A 10,959-nucleotide genomic window follows, 5' to 3' on the forward strand; every position below is an offset into this window, starting at 1 on the left:
TTGCCTTAATGAAGGGTACATGTGTAGCACGTGTCCTATGGAGGTGCATGGTTCTGATAATGAAGGCGTGTTGAACAAGCAGAGGTAACAGTTCCCAGTAGTGATATACATCAGTGCTGCTCTCACAATGACTCCATCGTTATGGTAAACACTGTTCACACCCACACAAGATGCAACACCACACTGGGGGAGTTGGGGGGGGGGGGGGGGGGGGGGGGTGCCGGTTCAACACGTCCAAGCAACCAGCAGCAGCTCCATGTGTGTATGTGTGTGTGTGTGTGGGGGTGGGGGGAACACACAAAACAAGTAATGTCAAAGCACCAGAAGCCACTTCATTCCCAGGAGTGTCCTGTGGTGAAGTGCTGTGTCATTGTGTGCTGTGATGCACCAGAACACACGACATCAGTGCACAGAGCACAGACGACATATTTTACACTCTTTATTTTCAGTTGTTCAGTGAGATACAAACTTTCCTTTTAAAAGTAAACAATATATACAATGGTTCGTGACATTTTTTAAGACCAAGTAAAGCCAAGTTCAAAGATGCGGGATTGGGTTCCAGAAGCAAAGAGAAGGAGATACGTGGATCTCTGAGAAAACATTTAAGTTCTGCGACGTCGTTAGACGTGATTAAACGTAATGAAGAAAAACGACCTAAATCAAACATGCATATAAACACACTTGATGTGGATCTAACACCAACACTACGTGTAAGCCACACTGAAACCCCCCTGACAAAAGTCCACTTTCTACACGAGAACTTCATCTGTTCCGTTTTCCGCATCGGACCCTCCTCTTCAGATGAGGAAGATGATATCATCTGCTACCATCACCTGGTTGTCGTCTTGCATGCGTTCGAGGGCGGTGCGAACCTCCGCCTGGGTGAAGGCCGTGGACCCACTCTTGTTTATGGCCTCCATCAGAGCGTTCATGCCCACGGACTGAGCGTGAGTGGAGCGGAACACCTCCAACAGTGACGCCTTGAACTCCTTTAGCCTGAAAGGGCAGACACACATAAATCTGGATGTCCTTACAGTACACGCCCCTCCTTCAGCAACCACTACAGACCAAACAAAGTCTAGAATCTGTAAAATCTCCAAAACAATTTATCAACACTGACACTTTGTGAGAAAATGAAAGTATCTGGTCAGATCACATACCTGTCTGCTGACAGCTCTGTGTGACCATTCTGTTCAGGCACCTCCATGGCCTCCTCAGTGGGCCTTGCAGGAGCAGGAGACTGGACTGAGCACACGAAAGAGAAAAATGAATAAACAAATGATTTCATGAATGAATAAAGAGTCAATCGCAGAGCATTTCTGTGAGATCAGACATCATCCGCTGAGCAGAGGTGGGCATTCCAGGTTCAGAAAGTAAAAATCCTCACCGGGATTTTATTCAAGCTTGCTGGATTTTCTAATTAGTGCAATCCAGGTAAAATGAGTGGAATCAACACAATCCAGGAAGCCTGAGCAAAATTCTGGTGAGGACTTTTATTCTGCTGCTGAGCTATAAGGCATTTTGATGTGAGCATGATCTAACACTCACTCTCAGGTATGTCTGTTTCTGTGGAGAAGTCATATGGATCGTAGGGTTCACCGGCCTGTGATGGCTTGTGCTCAGCTGAACGGCGCCTCCTGCAGGCCCAAACGAACAAAGGCAAAAAATGATTGAAAAACATGAGGATTAGGTTAATTATGTAGATTTCCAAACCATATGCACATGAAATGTGTAACATCCATAGAGCAGACATGGCTGTCAGGTTTGATACAGAAGCCCTAAAGGTCAGACCTCTTCCTCTGCTGTCGGCTGGCGTCCGGAGCTTCATCCTCCTCCTCCTCCTCCTCCTCATCCTCGGAGGCCGTGTCCCGGTCTCCATGACGTCCACGCTTCCTCTCCTTCTCCAGAACCTGGAAACAACAGGACGGTTTTATACACAGGAACGCTGACTTGGAACATTTGGACTGGTCTGATATACCAAGGCTTTATTAAAAAGTCTGATTCACATAGGATAAAGTACTAGGGTTCTTACAACTGACTACTGACTTTCAGATGTAAAGCCTGAATGTAATTAACCATACAAATATCTCCAGTAAATGTTACTCTGGCATCATCTTACACTTAAGTGGGTAATCATAATCAGTGCCCATCAGCAGTGATCTAAAAGGCTCTAAATGCACTCGTGTATGACACGGTGATGCAGGTGTGTGGCAGGAGAAACACGGGGGGCACTAGGACCTTTTTAAAGTAGGCGAACTGGACCAGCTCCACTGCCACCTCTGTGTCCTCCAGCTCCACGGACTTGCTCATGCGGGCCTTGGCGTGCGCCGTGGACAGACGGATCAGCGTCTCCAGCGTCCGCGCGGTGACAGGAGACGTCTGGGGGCGGAGCGAAGAGCAGGTGAGTCAACCAGACGAGCGCCACGAGAGTGGGACCATCTACTGGTGTGTTTGTGTGTGTGTGTGTGTGTGTGTGTGTGTGTGTATGTGTGTGTGTGTGTGTGTGTGTGTGTGTGTGTGTGTGTGTGTGTGTATGTGTGTGTGTGTGTCTATGTGTGTGTGTGTGTGTGTGTGTGTGTGTGTGTGTGTGTGTCTGTGTGTGTGTGTGTGCGTGTGTGTGTGTCTCGCCTCACCCGGGCGATATCTGAGCCTATCTGATCCTGGCTGCGGAGGCGTGAATACTCTTCTGCGATGTGATTGGCAGCTTCTTGCGTCAGTACCGGGGAAAGCGCCTTGGCAACGTGGATGTACTTCCTCATGAACTCCTTGCTCACCACTCGGTCCCTACGGCAACACGAGGCATGTGACATCACGGCTGAGCACCAGCGTAGCAACACACAACCGCTGCTGCATCGTTCGTATGTTTGGTATAAACTGACTTTGGAACTGAATTAAATAATCTGTGTTAAACAGGTGTTACTGTCTCCTTTACTGAACACTGCAGCTCCTGTTCACACCACAGCTTCTTTATAAAGCTTTATAATGCTATAATTAAGACTAATTAAGACCATGTGTTCAATACACAGCTGTAATTCAGTGTTTACCTCTGTCTCCTGTTGCCATGGAGAAGGTGGTTATGCTTCTCGTACACCTGTAGCTCCTCCTCTTCCTCCTGGGTTGTATCAGGGTCGTCAGTGGCCAACACATCCACCGTGCCACCCAGAGCCATCGCTGCAACACACACACACACACACACACACACACACACACACACACGTGAACTGAGGACTCAGCTGTAAGTGTAAGGTCGGGTGGTGCTACTCTGGGTGAGTGTGTGCGGGTGGAGTTCTGGCTGGACGCCCAGTACCTGCTCCATCCTGCTCGCGGGGGTCACGGTAACGGTGCATGCGCAGCACATGGTCGGAGATCTCGCGGTCCTGCTCGGGGTCCATCTGGTCCAGCATGATGAAGAGCAGGTCAAAACGAGACAGCAGAGAGTCCTGAAGACCAATGTTCTCCATGGGGGTCTTATACTGGTCATACTGGGGAGAGAGGGAGAGAGAGGGGGAGAAGGAGGGAGAGAGAGGGGGAGAAGGAGGGAGAGAGAGGGGGAGAAGGAGGGAGAGAGAGGGGGAGTCAGAGAGAGTCATTCTCATAAATGAACAGATGAACAGGTTAATTGATACACAATGGATGAGCTAGAGCTACAATCTAAATCATATTCCTGCTTCCTGCTAGACTGAAATATTATGGCGACCTAAATCTGGAAACAGCGTTTAACGAGACCATGGAGATGGTTTCGAGGCTTCAGAGCCGAGCGTGGCGGCGTGGGGCTCACCCGGCCGTAGACGGGGTTGGCAGCAGCGAGCACGCTGCAGCGGGCGTTCAGACGGGCGTGGATGCCCGCCTTGGCGATGGTGACCCGCCCCTGCTCCATCACCTCGTGGATGGCAGTGCGATCCATGTCCGACATCTTATCGAACTCGTCGATGCAGACGACACCCCGGTCGGCCAGGACCATGGCACCAGCCTCCAGCCGACGCTCCCCTGGGCATGACAGAGAGAGAGAGAAGGTGTTTATGGGTGATGTAGTCCATTAAGTTAAGCTCACTCCTCCACCTTTAGGGGGCAGTACCTGTCTCCTGGTCGGTGGTGACGGCGGCCGTCAGGCCCACGCCGGACGAGCCCCGGCCCGTGGTGGGGATGGCACGGGGGGCCGTGTGCAGAACGTACCGCAGCAGCTGTGACTTGGCCACGGAAGGGTCACCTAGGAAACCGCACACGAGAACTCAGACGTCTATATACAAACGGGATGGCTGGTGTCCTGGCAACGAGACGGGAGTTCTAAACGCAGCAGGTACGTCTGAAGCCCCTGCAGGGCACCTGATTAATCGCTACTCCTATTTATATTACAACAAATGCACTTTCCTCATGTGTATTCTCTCCAGGAGGATTCTAGGTTACTGGTATCTTTTGACTCTGGCCTATCGATGTCTGTCCATGGAGACAAGGTGTCTGCTTCTGTCTGTTTAATCCCATAGTGGGATTAGAGCTTCAGGGCGTGCCCACACTACGCCCCATCACCACTAATGACAAAGACGTTGTTCCACCTGTCTGGTATTCTTAATTACTCACAAGGAAGCACTGGACATGTTTCTGTGTGTGTGTGTGTGTGTGTGTGTGTGTGTGTGTGTGTGTGTGTGTGTTTGATACCTGTCAGGACAAATGTAATCCCCACCTATTAGAAGCACGTTGATGTCTCCACGGATTCGCGAGCCGTTTTCCAGAACCTTCTCCACTCCACCCAGAAGCATGCACAGAATGGCCTTCTTGATGTACTCGTGACCATGGATACTGGGCGCCAGGGAGCGGGCCAGCTGGCTGAACACGTTCTGTCAGAGAAGAAGAAACACGAAACCTCATCAAACCCATCAACCCCACAGGAAAGCAGGGCGGTGTGGTCATCACCAAACCCATCAACCCCACAGGAAGGCAGGACGGTGTGGTCATCATCAAACTCATCAACCCCACAGGAAGGCAGGGGCGGTGTGGTCATCTTAATCAGGAGAGAGTGTTCAGCGTAATACTCGCTCGACCCGCGTCTCACCTTGGAGCGAGACTTGCTGAACTTCTTGATCTTCACCACGTCGTCTGCGGAGAAGTAGGGGGTGACCTCTTTGCTCAGTTGTTTTAAGTGGCAGCCGACCATTATAGTCCTAGACGTGAGCAGAAGAAGCACTGAACTGAGCATGTGCAGAACTCTGGCCACTCCAGTCATTACAACCCTTATTACAGCTGACTCTTAGCTGGTGGTACGTCACCCATGGTGATCTGACCTGCTGACCGTGCCAGCCGCCCCGTTACCTGAAGGTGCCCGAGGTGAAGCCGCCCTTCTTGCCCGGCAGGCAGCGGTAGGTGCCGATGACCTGCACACGGTCTCCGGGCTTGGCCGCGTCCACCAGGTCGTTGTCCAGGATGATGTCCACAGAGCGGGGCAGCTGACCCGCCGGGGCCTTCTCCGGCATCTCCTGCACCGTGATGGTCTGGTGGTCCTTGTAGCTGGACAACCCAAACTCTGTCTCCAGCGGGTTACTCTCCTCGTCCTGGACCGCAGCAAAGAAGATTTTAAGTGTGTGTGGTGTAGATGGAAAAAGACCTTCGTCCGCTCGAAGGTCGTTGTGTAACTGGGGCTGGCAGGCGACGGTGGTGGAGCACCTTGGTGGGGTAGATGGCGCTGGAGGGGAAGGCGTCCAGCGAGGTCATGTCCGTGTACTTGCGTTCCAGGGTCTTCTTGGTGGCTGGACAGTAGTGGACACTGCGCACCACCTTGGGACGCACCAGAGAGCCTGGAACACCAAGGGGCAAATCTCAGCATGGGTTCTGGATCCACAACACCATAGTGTCGGGTCTCCAAACTCGGAGACCAATGTCTAAGCTGGCCTGCGACCCAGATTGCATGATGCTCTTAGATACCCTAACCCCTCCTAGACACCTGATGATACACACACCTACTGGACATTGTAGCCAATTTATAATCTGATCATACAGTATTACTACATTTTTATTACAGTATTACTATCGCAGTACTACATTCCGACATATGATTCTCAATCCGCTTTTATGACCATAACAACGAGGACTGACACTGACTGACGTATGGGTGATATTTACATTTGGTGACGATGCCCTCCACACACACCATGCTGCCCAGCAGGCGCGAGGTGAGGGTGCGGGGCGTCACGTGCTTGCTCCCGAAACTGCCCTCCAGGCCGACGAAGAACTCCTCAAACTGCTTGGCGAAGGTGGCGTCCACGGAGGCGACCACGTCTTTGAGCGCGCGCTGGAACGCCAGCAGCTCCTCAAACGCGTTGTTCATCAGCCTGAAAACAACGGGTTTCCGTTCAATTTAATGGGGCTATAGCAGGCTGTAGTTCTACCGTTCATTACAGCACGTTTTATTTAAACGCATATTTGTATATTTGCACATGATGTATCTATAAAGGAAAATTATGTTTTTTTTTAAGTATGAGAAAGGGTTAGGGTTGGGTTTAACTTCAGGACGTTTGGCTTTTGTTTAAACTGAAACACCTACTTTGCAGCACGGGCTTCGTTTCGTCGACGCAGATCATTCATGTTGACAATAAGTCGGAATTTATTCTCACTGATCATGTCCCGAACTTTGCTCTGATAGATTCCTTGATCTTGCTATAAACATAACAGAAACACAAATACAGGCAGATTAAAAACATGATAATTTTAGGATCAACAGTTAAACATTTAAGATAACCGGTTGGATACCTAGATAGCCGTGTATATAGCTAACTGGCTAACTAGGCTACAGAGTGGGGCCAGAACAGCGCGACAGAATAATCGAAATAGCGCAATGTAAATACGGTACTTACGTCGTCATCCAGAAAATCAAGGTAATCCCTCTGAGCTTCCCTCGTCTCATGATCGTCCACAACGTCAGTAGCCATTTTTGTATAGTATTAAATTTACCCTAAAAGACCCTAAAACTGAACTCGTGCGAAGTGAATAAAGGACGGTTCCGTTCCGAGTATGGAGCCTTTTCGCGCCAGATGGAGTTCAGACGCGGTATCGTTCTGCATCTTGATTGGTTAGAGCGACGTCGCATAATTTTAATATTCATGGTTCTACAGAAGGCGTCCAATGAAATTTGGGGAAATATATGTTCTTCCTCTTCCTCTCGACATTTCGCGGGAAAATGTCAGAGAGCTGCGCATGCGCCACACGCATGCTGTGGAGGCTACACTTTTTGTGTTGATATCCGACCTCCCCTTGTGAAGTACAGCAGATTCCAACCAAGTAACAACGATAAAATCTACAACCATTCGCTGAATAGTGTGTTGCCAGTCATGATTAGAAGGTTGAGTTACAAAGCATTGTTGTCTTAGTACCGGTTCTACTAACTTTATTGTTTTGTTTTTTTTTCGTTTGTTTTTTTTTGGGGGGGGAGGGGTAGCTATTTTTACACTAGCTCAATTCAACCTTCGTAACTGTATAATAAATGATGATAAAATAGCACCAAACACAATTTTGCCACGGCAAACGTTATGATCTGTTTGTGCAGTTCAGTCTACGGACCTTTGTGCTGTGGACGTGTGTGCTGCTGGCTAACATCTTGCTGTTTGAGGTTGTGTGTGTAGTCAGTGGGAGGAGAAGCAGTCACATCCTCTGACATGCTGGACCCATTTGTTCTCATTTTGTTATCCAGTCATGTTGTTATATTACATCTGCCACGAGGTTCAGTGTTTTTATGTCTGTTGTTTTGTTTGGTCGTTTTTTGCTAATGTTATGGAGATATTAGCAAGAGATATATCTAGTCTTCATAGTATTTGAGTAACATACAGTCTCGGCCAACCTACTCTAATTGCACTTTACAAGCACATCACATATTTGTGCTTGATTGATTTCATTTCTTGTATGCTCCGTGTGATATGCCTTTGTTTAATGTTGTGTTTTTCTTTAAGGTGTGTTCTGTGTTGATAATGCAATCAGCAACATGTAGGCTATTAATTGTTTGGTACATGTAACATTATTCGTGTGGTTGTACAACATGTATTAAATGATCGGTACATGTCACATCATTTGTTTTGTTGCTAGTGCACGTGTGATGGCAAAAACTAAAAAAAAGAAAATGACCAAAGCCTGTATTACTATGTATACTGAGGTGTGTATTACTGTGCATTCATGTTGTTATCTCTGCACAGGTTAGTTCTGTTGCTGTCTGCACATCCGATATCATTCTGTTATGCACCACACCCATCTAAAATGAGAAGTAATTTGATCTGTAAATATCATGTACATTCCTGCAGCTTTCACAGTTTAAGTCCTCTATTATGGGATAAGAAAACCAATTGTGTACTACATTTGTATTACATTCTATTACATTGTATTTTATTTTATCCAGATACATTTATCAAGATACTCTTATCCAGAGCAATGAGCAGAAGAGTTTTGTACTCAGAAACACTTGATCCTTAATTTTGGTACATTACCTTTAATTAAAAGATAAAGTATATAACTATGAACCAAAACTGCTAACCATTTAAACTGCATTTCAGACACTGATTATACTGATCCCGTCTAATAGCAGACCCCTGTAGCCACTACACCTTACAACTTGCTATGAATGTAGGAATTCTGCTTTTAGCTATTGTATTATTAACATGTTTTTGTCACTGAGACATGATATGTAGATTGACTTACTACAAAAAGTACTAATCCCATTTCACCAATGTGCATTCACTTGTTTTATGCAGATGTAAAGCTGGTGAATACGTTTGGGGACGTGGTAGTGAATAAACCTAGCCAATTTTACATATACAACATGCTGTGTAACACCGTCCAAATACGTACAAACCATGGCAGATAGAAAATAATTCAAATGCCATTTATTGCAGATGTTTCTGATTTGTGTATCCCAAAACAGCTGGATCGTTTAATAAAGTAATAATGACATCAAAAGTGAAGATGAACACCATTTGCATACAAATATACATACACATAAACATACTGCTATATTTTACATTCATTCATATATGCCTATTGCCGTATTAATGTTTGTATATATTTAATGTGCGACCAGGCACAGCGACGACTGCAAATAGTTTGATTCAACGCTAGCTTGTCTTCGTTGAAGAAGATCTGTTGTGTTTCTCTGGGTTTTCGCTTTCTTGTAGTTATGTTTTGTGCATGTAATCTTTTTGTTGTGTTCACACGTGTAATTCGTTTCCCTCGTTCCAGGTGTGCAATTTAGTGGCTAAATTCCAGTTTTTTTCATGTTCATCAAATTGAGTGAAATATAAAAGTGATGTAAAATAGTGATGTAAAGAATTCTGTAAGGAGAGAGAGAGAGAGCAATGCCTGATATGTGCTATTAGTCTATCGAGATATGCTACTCCTGACATTTTTACAGTAATGAAGACAACTGAATATAAAAACATGCTTCCCATACTCTTACAGTACTTACTCTTTATGTTATTAAAATAAGTCACAATATAATGAGAGTTAGTCTGTACCTTCATGGGATATACACAACTGGACATGGAAACACATAAGGTGGCATTTAGAGTACCACAAATCTCTTATTGATTCTCGCTACGCTAGTATTGTTCGACAAAGTAGCACAACTCTGCTGAACACCGAGTCAAACAAGAAAAGATGGTACGTTGCAAGAAGAAGACGACGTGTGTTTGTACCTGTACCGAACTGCAATGTGAAATATTTTTCAGTTCCCTCTGATACACACCAAAATTCGTTTAGAAATATACAGTAAGCCACCGGCCTGGTCGCTCTCAATTCGCTTATTTTATGCACACCAGAGTCCAAGTGGAAGCGTTCACACTTATTCACTTATTCTAACGAACGGGCACCAGCGCTCGAGCGGGTGACGAATCTCATAGGAGGGGGCGAACTAACCAATCAGAGCAGAGAGAGTGAAAAGAGATTTTATTGCATGAGAAAAATAATGTGTTTTTGGAATACTGAATGATGTAAATCTACTCTAGCAGACCCCCAGAATAAAATTATGAACACCAAATATGAACGAAATAAGTTCCCTTTAAGTAAAGTGAAACTTTTAGCCCCTCCCAAGAAGCTCGTGAACCTGTTCAACTTGCTGGTCTCTATTATAAGTGGTGAATTCTTCCGAAACCTGGTCACTCCATCCCGGTGGACGGCGTTGCAAACAAGACACCGGGCATCGGTAAAGAGAGATTAAGGTTACTTTTTAAGATGCCAGAGACCGATCATCGGGTCTAAGGTTCCGTCAAAGAGCAAACCAGAAGAGGTCTGTATAAAATATCACCCTACTCAGTGAAAACATACTGTTTAATACTACTCTTTTGTTTACTCTTTGTATTTCCTAGAAACCGTAATTTTAGGTCCACGAAAGTTAGTTTTAGGTTTATTAATGTCTACTTTAAGTCTCGGTCCGTCCTAGAAACTCGAAAATATACTTTACTTTATACTTCAAAAATGTAAAAAATAATAATAATACAAGTTCCTAGCAGTGAAGGTACAGTTCTGTTGTAGTGCAGCTCTCTAATGGTTTCATAGGATGACTGTTTTATGTGATAAGAAAAATACATTAAGTTCCATGAGCATTAGGTTGTACAGGGACAGGGAGCAGGACATGAATCAGTGTGTGTAGGTGGTGCTGATTTATGATAAAACAGCAAGTGAAAAAAGTTGCCCTTCATTTTAAAAGTTTTTTGAGGGTTTTTTATTCTGAGTCAGCATTGAAAGTTGCTGTCTTTATATAAAAATATTCTATAATAGTTTTAATTTCCAAATTTTCTCATCTGTGGCAAAACTAAAACCCCTGATCATCAGCTCTGTGCTCTTAATTTGTCTTGGTAACTTGAAGGTCAGGTGCCATATCCTATAGGCTCCTTAGTCACCAGATGCAGGTGCATGACTGAGATTTTGCTTGTGCTGTAAATATTTCCAACCCTCATACCTACTTTCTCTCTCTGTTTCACCACCTCAAGGGCA

At 45.7% G+C, this 10,959-nt stretch overlaps 1 protein-coding gene across 1 annotated transcript; it reads right to left on the reverse strand.

Moving 5' to 3' along the window:
- Positions 1 to 426: 426 nt before the first annotated feature.
- mcm3 (minichromosome maintenance complex component 3) lies at positions 427 to 7,009 on the reverse strand. Its single transcript, XM_077017503.1, has 17 exons — positions 6,843 to 7,009; positions 6,533 to 6,645; positions 6,112 to 6,320; positions 5,656 to 5,786; positions 5,305 to 5,543; positions 5,048 to 5,156; positions 4,679 to 4,832; positions 4,076 to 4,207; positions 3,779 to 3,987; positions 3,308 to 3,482; positions 3,045 to 3,171; positions 2,634 to 2,784; positions 2,239 to 2,379; positions 1,792 to 1,910; positions 1,549 to 1,637; positions 1,161 to 1,245; positions 427 to 996 (listed from the first exon to the last, which is right to left on the reverse strand). Exons 1-17 carry the CDS (start codon positions 6,915 to 6,917, stop codon positions 798 to 800), a joined length of 2,457 nt encoding a protein of 818 aa, XP_076873618.1. The 5' UTR covers positions 6,918 to 7,009; the 3' UTR covers positions 427 to 797.
- Positions 7,010 to 10,959: the final 3,950 nt, after the last annotated feature.

This window comes from Brachyhypopomus gauderio, chromosome 9, assembly GCF_052324685.1.
Source record: "Brachyhypopomus gauderio isolate BG-103 chromosome 9, BGAUD_0.2, whole genome shotgun sequence".
Lineage (NCBI taxonomy): Eukaryota > Metazoa > Chordata > Actinopteri > Gymnotiformes > Hypopomidae > Brachyhypopomus > Brachyhypopomus gauderio.

Coding starts and splice junctions, on each gene's coding strand:
- mcm3 (XM_077017503.1), bottom strand. CDS start 6,917: ATGGCTACTGACGTTGTGGACGATCATGAGACGAGGGAAGCTCAGAGG. Junction 5,157..5,304: donor TTCACCTCGGGCACCTTCAG/GTAACGGGGCGG, acceptor GCTCACGTCTAG/GACTATAATGGTCGGCTGCC. Junction 1,638..1,791: donor AGCCGACAGCAGAGGAAGAG/GTCTGACCTTTA, acceptor TTGGGCCTGCAG/GAGGCGCCGTTCAGCTGAGC.